At 36.7% G+C, this 18145-nt stretch overlaps 1 protein-coding gene across 2 annotated transcripts in view; it reads left to right on the top strand.

Moving 5' to 3' along the window:
- LOC150105231 (spondin-1-like) overlaps positions 1 to 18145 on the top strand; it is a 716059-nt gene that overhangs the window by 244391 nt on the left and 453523 nt on the right. For both annotated transcript variants that reach the window (XM_090395547.1, XM_090395546.1), the window contains exon 6: positions 15803 to 15954. In XM_090395547.1, the coding sequence (XP_090251673.1) occupies positions 15803 to 15954 (152 nt within the window). The remainder of the gene's footprint in view (positions 1 to 15802; positions 15955 to 18145) is intronic.

Raw genomic sequence — 18145 nt, 5'->3', positions numbered from 1 at the left:
CCTTAAGACTCTGTCAAAGGCATTCTGGTAATCTACAAATGTTCTGTGCATTTCTATGTTGTATTCATAATGTTTTTCCATTAAAATTTGTAATGTAAAAGTTTGGTTGATTTACGATCATCCTTTTTGAATGCCATTTTGTTCTTCACAAAGTTTCTCTTATACATATGATTTAAGTGACGTTAATATTCATGCATATCACTTATAACCAGTATTCAGAAGACTAATTCCTCTGTAGTTTTCACAACTGCACTTATCACCTTTTTTATATATTGGAATGATAATTGCTTTATTCTAACTTTCTGGGATTTTTCCTTGCTGCCAGATATTTTAAAATAATTTTAAAAGTCATTGATGAATTGGATACCTGTGTTGTGTCGTCCTATCTTGCTTACTGATCTAATTATGATGGTTAGTTGAACTTACCCTTACTTATTTAAATTCCATTTTTTATTTGTCAGATGTTATTATTATTATTATTATTATTATTATTATTTCCCAAGACCTCATGGAGTCAAAGACTCATCTGGGAGGTCCTTTTATCACACACACACATCTCATCATACCGTGTCTTAAACACACTCAAACTCCATGCAGACACCACACTCTCAGGCAAGGCATTCCAATCATTCACAACTCTGCACAAAAAAAATCTGCCTCTCACTCCCCTACTCACACCCTCTTTATACAGTTTCCAGGGATGACCTCTGGTTCTCCCCTGATCTCCCACTATTCTCTGTAGAACTTCTCCACTATTGATCTTATAACAACCCCTTACCAACCTGTAGGTCTCTATCATATCTCCCCTCTTCCTTCTCTCCACCAGACTCTGCAAATTACATCTTCCCAATCTTTCCTCATACTCAGCATTCCAGAGGTCAGAAACTACCTTAGTCAGTTGCCTTTGGACCCTTTCCAACATCTCTTCGTCCTTCTGAAAACCCAGTGACCAAATCTGGGCACAATAGTCCATGTGTGGCCTAATCAAAGCCTTATGCAATCGAACAAGAACCTCCCTACTTTTACATGATGCAGAGGACACTGACTCATTTCCAGAAGCCTTTGCGTTGTCTTCACAATTTTGGCTATGTGTCCCCTAAATTTTAGATCCTTATCCACTATCACCCCCAGTTTCCTCTACCTTCAACAATATATTCTCACCAAGCATAAATTCCACATCCCATCTTTGTTTTCCAAATTTTAAAACCTTACATTTTGCAACATTGAACTCACATCCCCATTTGCTTGCCTAATCAATCAATTTATTCAAGTCTTCTTGCAAGGCCACAACATCTTCACTACTCTTTATAGTTCGTCCCAACTTTGCATCATCTGCAAACAACTGAATATCTCCATTTAAATCCTCACCAATATCATTAATATACAAGTTAAATAGTAATGGCCCTAAAACAGACCCCCGAGGCACTCCACTAGTGATTTTCCTTTTGTTCGATACTGACATTGATTGATACTGATCCGAATATAAAGAAATTTATATTATCCTGTGCCACCTTATATTCAGATTAGTCTATATAATATAGAGGAATCAATCATCAATAACGTTTGCAATCTCACTTTTCTACAGGCCGAGGTTAATATTAACTTTTAAGGCTTCTGCAAGGTCCGATAAATTTTTATGAGCAGTGGAGATGAAAGAAAATCAGGCAAACATCAAATTGAATTCAATAAAACAAAACATTTGATGCAGGGTTATATAACATGTACATCTAAGTATAACTTTCTAAACAAGATAATGGAATTGAACAAATCCAAAATATCTCTGAGATACAGGTAGCTATTCAGTTAGCTTTTAAGATTAAAGCCAAAATTCTTAGATCTTATTATTCAAGACATAAGCATATTACAACTTGTCTCTATTCTATGAGACAAATCATATCATCTTCACATCAATTTAGTTCTAGTGCTTAGAATAGATACAATGCATTAGGTATCAAACATTCAACTGTCAGTTCTCTATATTCTGCCGATTAATAGAAAATAGTTCTCACAGTTCAAAAATTCCAGAATTCACAATAAATATTTTTATAGTTGGCTTCTCTAATTCACTTCTAGTCTATAGACTCTTAATTGTATTACAAGGCAGTTATCAATTCAAGGGGGGAAACACTTTTATTCTTCATTCTTTCGACTATTTATAGTTAAAGGCCATAGCTAGGGTTGAGATATATTAGGCGGAACTAATTTTCATTTGCTTGACATTGGATGTAAAAAGGATAAGTCTTACTGGGTTACAACTTCAGCACATTGAATTCGCTTAGGCACATTTTAAAACTCCTGTTAACTAATTATTGTGAGGAAACACAATTCAAAGAAATCTTCACTATGTTAACTGAAATATTAAACACTGAGCTACATAAGTCTTGACACATTAGATATCATGTACTAATTCATTATCTTCCACTGTGTATTGACTTCAGCTCTGCAACTTTCTTCCTCTAATCATTAGGAATCTATCATAATATTAAAATTCCACAGAGGTAGTTTTTAATGCCTATTTATTCCCGGTCCTTTCCTGGTCGATTTTTCCCCATATCTCAATTCGCCCTTCATTACACACGACCAGTCTTTTCACTGTCCCTAAGCTTACCCCCCCCCCCCCTTTACTTTCGTTTTCCAATTAACTGCATTTATTCTTCCCACCCAAAATCCAGTTCTAGCCACTTCAGCCTACATCTACAGACTTCTCTCCATATCATAGCCGTTCACGTTCTAAGCACGTGCTAACTAAAAATAACTCAATTTCTCCTTTACTAGCCAATCAAATTCAATCAGAAGAATCATATCAGCAGAATTCCACATATTTACATTCTTTTTTTAGAAATAATAAAAGATATAATCCGTAATTCACATAAAATACATTTAGATATGATAAATACAAATTCTTATAATAATATATGCACAGCTTCTTACAACATTAACATAGGAATAAATAAAATAAATTCAGTGACATTATAATATAGAGTCCTTTCAGCACTAATACATATTCTAGATTAAATAATTAAACAATAATAAACAAACTCAAAGTAATTATATGAATAATAATTTACGAGCAAGAAATTAACATCAAATAATATTTACAAGTATTGCTTAAGTTATGGCAGATTATGTTAAATGTGAATGAAGTATTAAAATTCTCAAATATCTTCATTTCACAATTTAACACCTGCATGTTTTATGAGTTCTATATTTATTCCATCATCTTTAGGGGATTTTCCTGATATGCTTTGCTGTATTGCTTGTTGGATTTCTTGTAATGTTATTTCTTCCACTGTATAGTTAGTAGTAAGCATTATGTCAGTTTTGGATTCATTACTATTGATTGATTGATTCAATGTTATATTGTGAGTGGTCATGTAAAATTATCACTTGTGTAAAATTAACGATTTTTATTTCTTTTACTGTGTTTATTCCTCAGAAAATTTGTGTAGTGTAGTGTAGATTTTTTTTTTTAGAGTATTTAATATCTTATAACATATTTATTGTGATATTGTGGGCATAGTACCAATGCAACAAACAATGCTGGCAAAGACCACATTGTCTGGTGATTTGAATTAGCTGGATATTATTCAGTGCAATGTGTGTGAAATGTATTCGTCAAGAAAATTAAAGAATATCTGGAAAAAAAATTAAATTGGAGAGAGACTATGTATTAAGTGTCTCAAAAGTGAGTTTCTGTTAGGTGACAAGAACACAACAATTACCGATGGTAAGATGGAAAATGATATTATTAATGTTGAACGTGAGGATGTGGAAATAGAGGAGAATGAAATAGACATTAATAAAGAAATAATGCACTAAAATGTTATCCTTCATAGGACAAAGCACGAAATTAAAAAATTGCAGAAGTGGCAAGAGTTAACCAAGATTACATGGCAGGAAGGTAATAGAATTTATACACCTGCTGAGAGATAATTACTTAAGGCAGCATGTGATGGAGGATACTAAGAGTGGGAGAGTATTGAACCTGGTCATAGGATCAGAAGAGCTATACATAACCAAGGTGACAATATTGCCTCCAATTGGTGAAAGTGACCATGCAGTCTTGACTTGGGAGATTATAAAGCATGAGGAATATTCTATCAACAAGGAGTATATGACATGTTTAGGAAGGAGCTTAAATCTGTACCATGGCATAAAACACTGCAGGGTAAAGATGTCAGTAGTGCATGGAATATAGTTAAGGGTCATCTTGAGGAAGCAGTATTAAATTGTATATTATTATTATTATTATTATTATTATTATTCAGGCCTCCAAGGAGTCAACAGACTCATCGAGGGAGGTCCTTCCTAAGACATAAAGTCTGTCAAGACTCATCGAGGGGAGGTCCCCCCCTGAGAAACACAAAGTCTATCATACCACTCCTTAAACTCACTGACCGTTCTCGCTCCCACCACTCCATCAGGCAATGCATTCCACGGCTCAACCACCCTCCACACAAAGAAACCACTCCCTACCCTCTTGCTCACAGTTTCCTTTCATAACTTCCAGGGATGGCCTCTTGTCATCACTCCTTCCCGCTGATAAACCAAGCGAAAGAACTCCCCAGTGTCAACCCTGTAACCACCTCTCAACAGTTTAAAAGTCTCAATCATATCACCTCTCCTTCTTCTATCCACCAAACTCTGCAGTCCACATTCTCTCAGCCGATCCTCATAACTATCCTTGTACAGTCCTGAAACCATCTTTTTCATCTGTCTTTGTATCCTTTCCACAGTTAATTTATCCCCTTCAAATCCTGGGGACCAAATCTGAGAACAATAGTCCAAGTGTGGTCTGATCAGAGACTTATACAACGGAATGATAACCCTCTTATCTCTGCAGGTCAGTGTCCTCATAATAGCAGCAATCCTCTGTGTTACCTTCACCACCTTTGCAATATGTCCCCTAAACTTCAGGTTTCTATCAATCATCAACCCCAGATCTCTTGTCTCCCCTATTTCCTCCAGTATAACTCCTCCCATAGAGTATGCAGCATCCCATTGATGTTTCCCAAACCTCAAGACCTTACATTTTGCTGCATTAAACTGAAACCCCCATTCATTTGCCCATCTATCTAGCTTATTTAAATCCTCTTGCAGGGCTACCACATCTGCACTATTACTAATAATCCTTCCCAGCTTCGCATCATCCGCAAACAACTGAATATCTTCCCTGCAATCCACTGGCTATGTCATTGATATAAAGGTTAAACAATATAGGTCCTACTACTGAGCCCCGTGGGACCCCACTTGTAACCCTCTGTCTCCTGGAAACTGCTCCACCATACACAACTCTCTGATACCTTTCAGACAGCCAATCCTGAATATGGAGGTACCCAATTCCATATTCAGACCCAATTCAGAGTTACTCCTACCCAATTAACCCTCCATATCCTGTATACCTAGGGTATGGAGGGTTAATTGGGTAGGAGTTAGATGGATGAGTAATATCATTAAGCATGAGCTACAGAAGAAGAAAATGCTGTGGAGGGTATAAAAGAGAAACGTGACCAGAAAAACTCATGAACAGTAAAAGGCTCAAGCAAGAATGGTGACCAGCATGGCAAAGGAGGCAAAATCAGATTATGAGAAGAATTTAGCTGAGCGTGCCAAAGGAAATCCCAAAGAGTTCTTTCATTATGTGGCAAGTAAGAGGAAGAATGACTATGGAAGATTAACCTTAACGAGTGATTATGGTCATGAGGAGACGAAAGCGAATAAAATAGTTAAGCTATTGAATGACCACTTTTCAAGCATATATCTTCCTGGTGAGACAGACACTAATGTGGGAACAGAGGTGAATGAATTGGAGGTCCTTACGATATTGCAAAATCTCAATGTAAATACAGCTGTTGGATTAGATGGGATATCAGCTGGGGTTTTGCGAGAATGTGTGAGAGAACTGGCAATGCCTTTGACTAAGCTGTTTAATTTAAGTCTCAGCTCTGGTAAAGTTCCAAGGGAGTAGAAAAAGGACAAAATAATTCCTTTGCATAAGGGAGGTTCTAAGACTGCAGTAGCAAATTATAGACCGATCAGCATCTCAGACATGGTGGTAAAAGTACTAGAAAAATTGGTAAAAAAGAGAATTTAAGAGAATGAGTAGATCAAAATATGAGAATCAACATGGCTTTATAAAGGGTCAGTCATGCCCTAGTAATTTATTTAATTTTTATAATAGAGTAACAGCTAAGTTGGATTAAGGAAATAGCAATATGATGATTTGCTGGATTTTACAAAGGCATTTGACAGATTACCACATGAAGCTCTGTTAAGCAAATTAGAACAAATGGGAATGAATATGACACTGGTTAAGTGGATAAAGGGGTGGCTGCTGGACACGCATCAAAAATGGTGTATGGAGGGAAAGAATCAAAGTGAAAACAGGTGACTAGTGGTGTGCCACAATGTTCAGTGCTGGGACCATTGCTGTTTAATTTGTACATAAATGATATAGGAAATATTCGGTTGTTTGCTGATGATGCAAAATTAGGTAGAGTAATATTAATCAAGGCGATGTGGAGAGCTTATAGGACAATTTAAATAGGCTGTCAGTATGGACAAAAGATAATGGGTATCGGTTTAATTTCGTGAAATGTAAAGTTATGCATTTTGGGATAAATAGATTACAAGCCACATGTCATATTGATGGCACTGTATTCTGGGAAACAGATGATGATGCTAGAGATTTAAGGGTGGTGGCAGACAGAGAGTTAAAGTTTAGAGGACATATTGCTAAGGTAGTCCATAAGATTACTTGGCTATTGAAAAACACATTAACAAGAAGAGATAAGGAAGTTGTTATTCCTCTTCATAAGACCTTGATATTCCCACATCTGGATTACTGTACTCAAGTGTGGTTCCCTGGGTTTCTTGGGGATGAGGAAGTGGTGGAGAGGACGTCTGTGAGAAAAGGGTATATGTAGAGCTACAAGGCTGGTGATTATGAAGAGCTCAGGAGACAGCTTGCAGGTGTAGAAGTGATCAGTGCAGCTTGGAGGATATTCAAGAACTATCTAGTAGAAGCAATGTCTAAATGTATTCCGAGGGTCAGAAGGTTAAATAAGGAGGGTTTGAAATGGATGAATAAAGAGATTAAGCATGCGATACAGAGAAAAAAGGCATTATGAAGGCATCATAAGAGAGACCAGGCAAGAATGGTGACTTGGTTGGTAAGGGTAGCAAAAGTAAAGTATGAGCAGCAGTTAGCTAATGAAGCCAAAAAGAATCCAAGAATCCTAGGGAGTTCTTTCCTTATGTAGCCAGCAAAAAAAGAATGATTATGGAAAGATTGTTTGGAGAAAATGGTATAAGGCAGTGTTTCTCAACCTTCTTTCATGTGTACCAGATTTTTAACCCCCCCCCAACCGGTCATGACGTCTATAGATGTTAAGCTAAATCTGGATACAATTCTGTAACCCCCATTGAATAACATGCATAGGTAGTGCAATTTGGTCTCACTATTTCATCCATCTTGCCAGGTAGGGAGGTTCGTATTAGTTTTTGTGGCCAACCCCATCTTCTCCCTTGCAGTTCTTGTGTGGAGGCATTGACAAAACCCTTAATTGTTAGCAAAACAACAAAAAAATGAGGAATTAATTAAAATTCTTAAATATTCATACAAATTTAAATACGTCACCAAATCTTTCAAAAATTGTATAGAGCTGGCATCATTGCACAGGCTGTTGAATCATATGAGCCTTTTGGAAACATTCACGATTTCATCATGAGACATCTCGAATGTTCTGGAAATGTTTCTGTGAGTATAAATAAGGCTTGAAATGGCAAGATAGCAGCAACAGTGAACAACAGTGAGAAGTCGATGGTCGGCGTGTATTGTTTTATACTGTGTGTCACAGTCATTGGGACTGTGATACATGGTATAAAAGCAATCATTTCTAGTGTAGAAAAATGGATACATTTTACATTGGATGTAAACAGGCATCTGATGACTGTGGAACTTTGACGTCAACAAATTCTGGTTCACAGAATATCACTCCAAAAGTAAAATCAAGAAAGTATGCAGCAGAATATTTAGATTTCAGTTTTACAAAAGCTGAAGTAAATTATGAAGAAAGACCACTGTGTGATATTTGTTTGAAAATTTTGGAGGCTGATAGCATGAAACCAAATAAACCTAAAAGACATTTGGAAACACTTCATAAGGAGTATATTAACAAACTTCGAGAGGTCTTTGTTGCCAAACTGAAATGTTTTAAAAAGCAAAAATCTAGCATTAAAAAAGCTTTGTCTGTAAATGAAAAAGCTTTACTAGCTTCTTATGAAGTTGCATATATAATAGCTAAGTGCAAAAAGCCCCACGCTATCGGAGAAGACCTAATTCTTAGGTCTTCTGTAGCCGGCCTGGCTGGCCGAGTGGTTAGCATATCCGCTCTCCAACCAAAAGGCTGCGGGTTCGAATCCCGCCGTGGGCATGGATGTTTGTGATTGTAGAAACACTAGTAGTGATGGTGGGCGGTAGATGGCATTAGTGTTGTTTTGGTTAGTTGTAGTTGGTGGAATGAGTGGTAGAGACAGAGTTGTAGAGTATGTACCCTCCCTCGATGATTCCTTGGACTCTGGAGGTGTCAAATAATAATAATTCTTGCAGAATTATTATTATTTGACGAGTGGTTAGCATATCTGCTCTCCAACCAAAAGGCTGCAGGTTCGAATCCCGCCGTGGGCATGGATGTTTGTGATTGTAGAAATACTAGTGGTGATGGTGGGCGGTAGATGGCATTAGTGTTGTTTTGGTTAGTTGTAGTTGGTGGAATGAGTGGTAGAGACAGAGTTGTAGAGTATGTACCCTCCCTTGATGAGTCCTTGGACTCTGGAGGTGTCAAATAATAATAATTCTGCAAGCTGTGATTGGTATTCTGGAAATTATACTTTGAGAAAGTTTTATTAAACTACTACAGTGTAGACCTCTATCAAATGATACTGTTGTTCAGCAGATTGGTGATATATGTGAAGATATGTGGCAACAACTTTTGTCGAAGCTTTGTGACTAATTATTCTCATTTCAGCTTGGTGAGGCAACAGATAGCAACAAGGATTGTCATTTAATTGCTTATATTCGATTTTGCGATGGATTATCAGCAGTTGAAGAGTTATTATTTTGTAACCCAATAGAAAGAAGAGCCACATCACCTGAATTGTTGAAAGTATTGGACGATTTTATATGCAAGGCAAACATACAGTGGAAAAATTGTGTTGGAATTTGCACTGATGGTGCTCAAGTTATGTCTTTAAGGTTTAAAAGTTTACAAGCCCTTGTGAGGGAAAAATCCCCACAATGTATTTAGATGCATTGCATGATTCATAGAGTAGCTCTTGCTGCAAAGGAAATGACTCCTGGTTTAAACATTGTGCTAACAACAGTTATAATTGTGGTGAATTATATAAAAATGAGACTGTTAAAATCAAGACTGTTTTCTGAACCTTGCAAAGACGTGGCTGGAGTGGAACATTCTACTTTACTATTTGACTGTGAGACAAGATGGTTATCACAGGGGAAAATGTTTACAACGTGTTTACGAATTAAGAGACGAAATAGCAATCATTTTAGAAGAGGAAAATCACGAAGCAGCAGAGAAGTTTAGAGAACCCTTATTTGTGATGAAATTGAGCTACTTGGTGGATATATTCAAAAAACTAAATAAATTAAACCTGCAGCTGCAAGGAAATAATACACATATCTTAGAGATGAGTGACAAATTAATGCTCTTTGTAAAATACTAGATATAGCTGTTTTTATATATAGCTAAATTATATAGAAACTAATTATATATAGAAACTATGAAGAGTAGAGATGTTGTTGTTGTGGCCTTACAAGAAGACTTGAATAAATTCAGTGAATGGTCATGGAAATCAGGATTTGAGCTCAATGTTTTTAAAAAAGTAAGGTTTTAAAATTTGGGAAACAAAAATGGAATGTAGAATTTATGCTTGGTGGGAATATATTGTTGGAGGTAATAAGGCATCTTGTGATGATAGTGGATAAGGATCTGAAATTTAGAGAACACATTGCAAAAATTGTGAGGGCAACACAAAGAATTCTGGAAATCATGCAGAGGACACTGACTCTTAGAAATAAGGAGATTCTTGTTCCATTGTATGAGGCTTTGATTAGGCCACATATGGACTACTGTGCCCAGATTTGGTCACCTGGTTTTCAAAAGGACGAAGAGATGTTGGCGACTGACTAAGGTAGTTTCTGATCTCTGGAATGTTGAATATGAGGAAAGGTTGAGAAGATGAAATTTGCAGTGTCTAGTGGATTGGAGTAGTTGCACTGATATGATAGAGACCTACAAGTTGGTAAGGGGTTGTTATAGGATCAATGTTGGAGAGGTTTTACAGAAAATGGTTGGAGATCAGGGGAGAACCAGAGGTCATCTCTCTGGAAGCTGTATAAAGAGGGTGGGAACAAGGGGGGGGAGTAGCAGGTTTTTTGCATGGAGAGTTGTAAATGATTGGAATGCCTTTTCTGAATGTGTTGTGTCTACTAAGAATTTGAGTGTGTTCAAGGTGCGGTACGATGAGCTGTGTGTATCACAAAAGGACCTCCTAAATGAGGCATTGATTCCATGGGATCTTAGGATAATAATAATAATTATAATTATTATTATTTAAAATTAAAAAAAATTAAATTTATTTTAAAACAATGTGGGATTTAATATCCCCTTAATTTAAATAATAATAATAATTATTATTATTATTAATCCCTTTCTTCTCTTCCATTTTCTTTTTGTTCCAAGAACATTTTGCTACTGCATTCATTAATACATTTTTTAAATTATTCTAGTCTGTATCATCATTTTCTTTTTTTGCTCTAGTCTTCCATTTATTCTTTGTGAATAAATGTAGTTGATACTTTTATCATCCAAGAGTCAAACTCTAAAAGATTCCTAGAGATTTCTCTTAGCACTGATATGTTCATTTTAAAACATCTTGGGGGTATTCTTAATTTTCTTTGTGAGAGATGATGATCAGATTCTATTTCTCACTTCTAAATATCTGGCTATCTAGTATCATATTTGCTGTTTTCCTATTAGCTATTATATAGTCTATTATACTTTTTACGTTTCTTGTTTCCCAAGTGAATTTATGGCAATCTTTATGCTTGAATAAAGTGTTAGTCATTTTTAAGTTATTCTATGCAGAAAAATCCCTAAGTCTGTATCTATCCATTTTTATTGCATGTTGTTTCACTATTTGTACCTAGTGGAATGTTCCCTACTCTGGCATTAAAATTTCCTATTAGTTATAGATAATTATCTATAAATAATTATCTATATTTATAATTATCTACAAATGAATAATCATTTGTGTTTATTTTATCTTTTATTTTTTGTAAATATGAACAATACTCCAAGTGTGGTCTGATCAGGGTCTTATACAACTGAATGATAACTGTTTTACCTCTGCAGGTCAGTGTCCTTCTCATTAATACAGCAATCCTCTGTGTTACCTTCACCACCTTTGCAATATGTCCCCTAAATTTCAGGTTTCTATCAATCATCAACCCCAGATTTCTTGTCTCCCCTACTTCCTCCAGTATAACTCGTCCTATAGAGTATGCAGTGTCCCATTGATGTTTCCCAAACCTCAAGACCTTACATTTTGCTGCATTAAACCGACACCCCATTCATTTGCCCATCTATCTAGCTTATTTAAATCCTCTTGCAGGGCTACCACATCTGCACTATTACTAATAATCCTTCCCAGCTTCGCATCATCCACAAACAACTGAATATCCCCTTGCAATCTACTGGCAATGTCATTGATATAAAGTTTAAACAATATAGGTTCCAATACTGAGCGCTGTGGGACCTCACTTGTAACCCTCTGCTTCCTTGAAACTGCCCCACCATATACAACTCTCTGATACCTATCATACAGCCAATCCTGAATCCTGTTGACCAATCTGACATCCAGACCCATGTGCTGCAACTTAAATATCAGCTTATCATGTGGCACCCTGTCAAATGCCTTTGCTAAGTCTAAGTAAATGACAGTATATGCCTTTCCCTCATCTAATGTTCTTGTAACTTTATTATAAAAGGCTAGCATATTGCTAAAACAAGAGCGCCTTTCACAAATCTATGTTGACTCTCACAGATAACATTACCCTCATCTACCCAATGCTGTATCCGGTCCCTGACTACTTTCTCCAAGATCTTAACAACTACTGATGACACACAGACTGGCCTATAAGTAGACACTTCCGTTCTGTTACCACCCTTATGCAATGGCACTATCTTACCTTCCTTCCATTCCCTGGGCACCTTTGCCGAAGCCAGACTGTCATTGAAAAGCCAGGTCAAATGCACTGTCAGTTCCCTAGCACATTCTCTTAAAACTCATGGTGAAATACCATCCAGTCCTACAGCTTTACTGACATCCAGAGTACTCAGTATTTGAAGCACACTCTCCTCCTGTACCTCTAAACCTCGAACCAGCCCTATCCCTCTAGCATTAAAACTGACTTCTCCAGGATCAAATACTCCAATATTCATTGAACAATTCTACTATGTCCTTTGCATCAGTTACTCTATTCTCATTTTTATCCCACAATATCATTCTTCCACAGTCATTTCTCCTCCTACTGGTCACATAGCTAAAAAATTCTCTAGGATTTTCTTTGGATCTTAGGGCCAATCTCCTCTCATATTCCACTTTCGCTTTCCTTACCACACTAGCCACTCTTCTGGCCTGTGTCTTATATTCTTCATGCATCTTCTCTTCACCTGTCTCCTTATATCTCTTCCATAGTCTCTTTTTCGCATGCAATTCCTGTTTAATTTTGTATGTCATCCCCTTTACTCCAAATTGTGTCCTCTTCTTCACTCATGGTATACAACTTACCATTGCTGCTAACAAATATTCTTTCACAATTTCCCACGCACTAATGATATCCCGGCCTTCCAATTCCTCCCTCCATGAAACTTCCTGAAGTTGACGTCTAAGACTATTATAATCACCTGCATTATAATTCCACATAAGTTCCCGTCTCTTTGATACTCCTGCATGTCTATTCATTTTCCAAGTCAAAACCATATGGTCACTCTCTCCAACTGGTGGGAGAGATGCCAACTCCGTTATTATCAACTCTTCTGATACTATAATCAAATCCAAAACTCTTGAACCTCTTGTCCTCTGTTACATGTTGCCTAAGACATTTGTCCCTCAAGAATTCTAGAAATTCCATTCCCCTATTGGTACATGCATCTTCCTCTCTCCAATTTATACTACTGTAGTTAAAATCTCCCATAACAATCGTTCTTCTTGCACTTGCCAAACTTAGCATTGCTAACCATTTCCTGGTCCCCGTCCTCTGTGCTCCTGGGTCTGTAGCAAACCCCACTAAATATCCTGTCTTGCCTACCTCTGCCTCACACCATACGTTCTCAAAATCATTTGTCTCACTTCTTTCCAAAGCCTCCACTCTTAGAGGACATAGGTCATCACTTATCATAAGCAGTACCCCACCACCACGCTTTCCCCTCCTATCCTGACGAAAAATGCTGTAACCAGCGACTTCTATTCCTGTTGTTATATCTCCTTCTGTCAACCACGTCTCAGTGATCGCAATAATTTTTGGCCAGGCTGATGCTATCTGCGCCACCAATTCCTCTCCCTTATTCCGGATACTCCTGGCTTTAGTATAAAGCATATAAATGCCATTGTTTCTATACCCAGCATTATCCCTTCTAGACTCCACTGGGCTCAGTGTTACCTGACATCGTCTCCCTTCTCCCAGGTATCCATTCCCACAAGAGGCCACCCCTACTATCATCCTCCTTGGTACACACTGACTCGTTCAGAACAGCAATCTTTCCAGATGCCTACGTCCTTCCTCATTCAAATGTAAACGGTCTCTCGCATACAATTCCTCTCTTTCCTCAAATGCACTCCAAGCATCCACATATACCAGTCCTCTCTTGTCACACATTCTCACTATTATGCCATTCAGTATCACCACTCTTCTGCTCAGCTCATCATTATCATACCTAGGCAACACGCACACTATTTTTCCTCTCTCTGTCTTCTTTCGTACAGTCTCAAGCAAAAATCTCATATCTCTCGCTGCCTGACTTACATTACCACTCAAGTCATTCGTTCCTACCATCACAATCATCTCATCCACCCTTTCACCTCTCTTAATTGCCATAGCCACCCTTTCTATGTTCCTCCTGGCAAACACTCCTCACGCAAATATACAAAGGATTACTTAAATGGTGAAGAATGTATTGATAAATAGAGAGAGTGAGTTTATTTTTCACTTGGTTAGACTATAATAAGTTTAGTTTAATCCTTTATCCAAGTGTGAGCAAACAAAGTTTGCACCTGAAAATATCTTCAGGACTGGGGTAAGGTAGTACAACACCGGGCAACTCGTAGCAAAGTTGGACCAAGCTAACATCACTCCTATCTCAGTATCTCCCATAATGCAAAACACATCTCCTTGTGGATATGCATAATGTTATGCATTAAGGGAAGTGCCAGACTAGTTTCGACCTTTATTGAGGTGTCTTCAGTGGGAGCCAGGCCCTGAAGTGGAGATTCCACCTTTGCTAGGAGTTGCCTGGTGTTGTACTACTTTACCCCAGTCTTAAAGATATTTTCAGGTGCAAACTTTGTGTGCTCACACTTGGATAAAGGATTAAACTAAACTTATTATACTCTAACCAAGTGAAAAATAAACTTTCAGCATCTTTCTCTAAATCCAGAGTAATTTAATAAAAAGGTGGCACACCGTTTGGCAACTCCTATAGGTAAAGATGACCTGCCATTGCTTCTGCCTGGTATCTCCACTTCAGGACCTGGCTCCCACCGAAGAGACCTCAATAAAAGTCGAATCTAGTCTGGGTAGTGGCCCTTCCCTTAATGCATAACATTATACATATCCGCAAGGAGATGTGTTTTGCATTATGGGAGATACTGAGATAGGAGTGATGTCAGCTTGGTCCACCTTTGCTACGAGTTGTCCAGTGCTGTACTACCTTACCCCAGTCCTGAAGATATTTTCAGGCACAAACTTTGTTTGCTCACACTTAAATAAAAGATTAAACTAAACTTATTAGAGATAGTGAGGTATTATCCCTGTTTATAAGGCTATGATATGGTCCCATCTTCATTATTGTACATAGATTTGCTCATCTGAGTTTCCTAAGGAAAGGGGAGAGAAAAGATTCTGAGATGGGTACCTAAGATAGGGACAGGTTTGTGGGATGTTTTTTATGAGTACAGATTGAAAGTGTGTGGCTTGCAAAGTTTAGATAACAGATAGTATGCATTATTGTTGTCATACAAATTTTTTGCTTGTAGAGCGATGAATGAGTGGAATGGATTACCAGAGGCAATTGTGAGTGCCCTGGCAGTGAATGAGTTTAAGGAGTGGTATGACAGGGGTATTTGTATGACATTGGTTTTCTGCTATGAGTCTTCTGGCTACATGGAGATACTCATATAATAATAACAACAATAATGTATACATATATTTGATACATATCACTTGATGTGGTAGTTGGGATTGTAGACCAGTTACTTGACTACAGATTTGTTATATCAGACTTGATGAGCATTCATTAATCTTTGCATCATGATAAAATGCTGATATGACTGAAAGGCTTTCTACTAAAGTCTGCTATGAAACTGATATTTGATGTAAATTTTGTTAGCCTTTGTTATATACTTTGCATTAGAAATAAGTATCAATCTAATACAATAGTTGTATTAGATTGATTCTTATCATCTTTTCTATTATTAGTAATGATATTCAATTCTTTTTCAGATGAGTGGTTGACACATTTTTCTGATATTATTGGTGCTTCCCATACTGGAGACTTTCGTATGTGGGATTATGGTGGCTTTGCTTCAGAAGGGGTGAGACAAGTGGCTGAGTGGGGAGCAACTAAGAAATTAGAATCAGAACTTAAATCTGAGGTGTGTCACTGTTACTTTTTTTTAAAAAAGTATAATTATTTACAATCAGTGTTAATGAGATAGCTGTTTAAGTTTTCATTAAATGACATGGAAAAGAGACCTATCTTCAAATTTTATAAATATTACTAAAAATGTTATAATTGGATATTCATATAATGAAAACTAAAGTTTTTGTATTTTATAGTTAATTGTTGTATTTAATAGCATTTCAAGGGTTAACTAGGCATACAAGCTGAATATTAATGAACAACATTTCCATTCACATAATTTATTATTATTTCCTGACCTCCATGGAGTAATAAGACTTATCATGGAAGGTCAACCCAGTCTATCATACTGCTCCTTAAACTCATCCACTGTCTGCACATTCATCTTCCTCTCAGGCAATGTACTCCATGGTCCTACCACTCTCCATGCAAAAAACTTACCTCTTATTGTTTTACTCATCACTCCCTTTTGCAACTTTCAGGAATGGCTCCTTGTCCATGCTCCTTTCCCTCATTCTACCATATGAAAAATCTCCTCATTGGTAACACGATAATAACCCTTCAATAGTTTAAATGCATCCATCAAACTCTGCAGTCTGCATGCCCTCACTCTGTCCTCAATATTGTACAGTCCTGAAATAATTTTTGTTATTTATCTCTGTATCCTCTCAAAGGTTATGTCATCCCCTTCAAATCTTTGTCACCAGATTGGAGCATAGAAATCCAGGTGCAATCATCAAAGCTTTCTACAATCGGACCACCACACTTTTATCTCTTGCAGTTGGTGATTCTTCATCCTGAGAGCACACAATTCATCTCTTATCATGAGTAACACTCCACCATTACATTTATCTTCCCCATCGCCAAAATATGCTATACCCTTCGATTTCTATCCCTGTTAGAACATCCTCCTCAGTTAACCAAGTTTCACTGATACCAACAACCTTTGTCAATCAGTTTATATGGTTTATTTTCTGTGCTGATTGCAAAAATGATACCTGTTCACAGAAGAATTTTTTTTTCTTCCCAAACTTGAAAAATATATAATTGCAGATTGGTTGAATGACCAAAATGGTGGAGTTTGTGGATATGGGGAATGAATTTGATCGACAAAAAGGACCTATGTAAGACAGATGGTTTGCATTTGAATGGATTTGGAGCAAGAATAGAAAACTGAAAAAAAATAATGATTCGATTCAAGTTTCAATTCGAATTCAAGGATTTTAGAAATATCAATTTCAGTTTTCATTTCAGTTTTAACATGTTCTTTTATTCAATTTTTTATCAATTTTAGTTTATACATATTAAATTCCAATTTTCATATTTCTATAATTTTTTATCTCTATATTATTTATCTATTATGGGTTAATTCTGCATTTGCATTTAAAATAAAATAGATGTGCTACTAAATATATTCATTAATCCTTTGATGGAGTTATATGAAGAAAAAATTGCTATGAAATTGCAGTGCCTCCCTGCAAAACTTAAAAGCAGACATAAATTTACAGCTTTCCTATAGCTAAAATTTGAATATATAAGTCAGTTTTGTTTGTAGGATGGAAGTATGGTGAGGTATGTATACTGCTTTACTACTCAGATGGTTAAAATCCAACCCGATATGATCCTTGTCTAAGAGAGATATTATACTTTTAAATCTAACAGATAAGTTTAGGTGTTGACGGTTATTCATGACTTAACTTTTTAACAGTATTAACAACACCAAACAATTTAATCAAAAGATGTTTAATAAACTGCTTATATTTCACTGAATTTCAAATCAGCATCATCAGAGCACAACACACTTGTACATGCAACAGTGAGTAAGTAAAACAATAAAATTGCAGTGCACAAAAGATCTAAAGTCCTATTTATGGTGCCCTCTAATGTTGAAAAAAAAAAGCATTACAGCTGGGAGTTGCTCTTAGGATGACAGTCTCCCAAATTTTTGGCAAATTAATGCAACCATACTTGTTCAGGTTAGAGAATTCTTCAAAGCCATTGCTGACTGAAAAAATAATCTTTCAGATTTGTAATAACTCCTAAATAGCACATTTTCATCCATCTAATCCTGTGTGAAGGAGTATCCAAAGTGTGGTCTGCCAGTCCTGACTTTCCATAGTAGTGAATGTATTTTTTAGGTTCTTCCAGGCAGATGTTAACTGATCTTCCTGTTTGTTTGTAGTAGGCCAAGTCACAGTCACAGG

The sequence above is a fragment of the Typopeltis vanoorti genome, chromosome 7 (assembly GCF_054136105.1).
Source record: "Typopeltis vanoorti isolate ZY-2024b chromosome 7, IOZ_Tvanoo_1.0, whole genome shotgun sequence".
In the NCBI taxonomy this organism is placed as follows: Eukaryota; Metazoa; Arthropoda; class Arachnida; order Uropygi; family Thelyphonidae; genus Typopeltis; species Typopeltis vanoorti.
The sequence above is the reverse complement of the archived record's forward strand: the minus strand, read 5'-3'. Positions and strand labels throughout refer to the sequence as shown.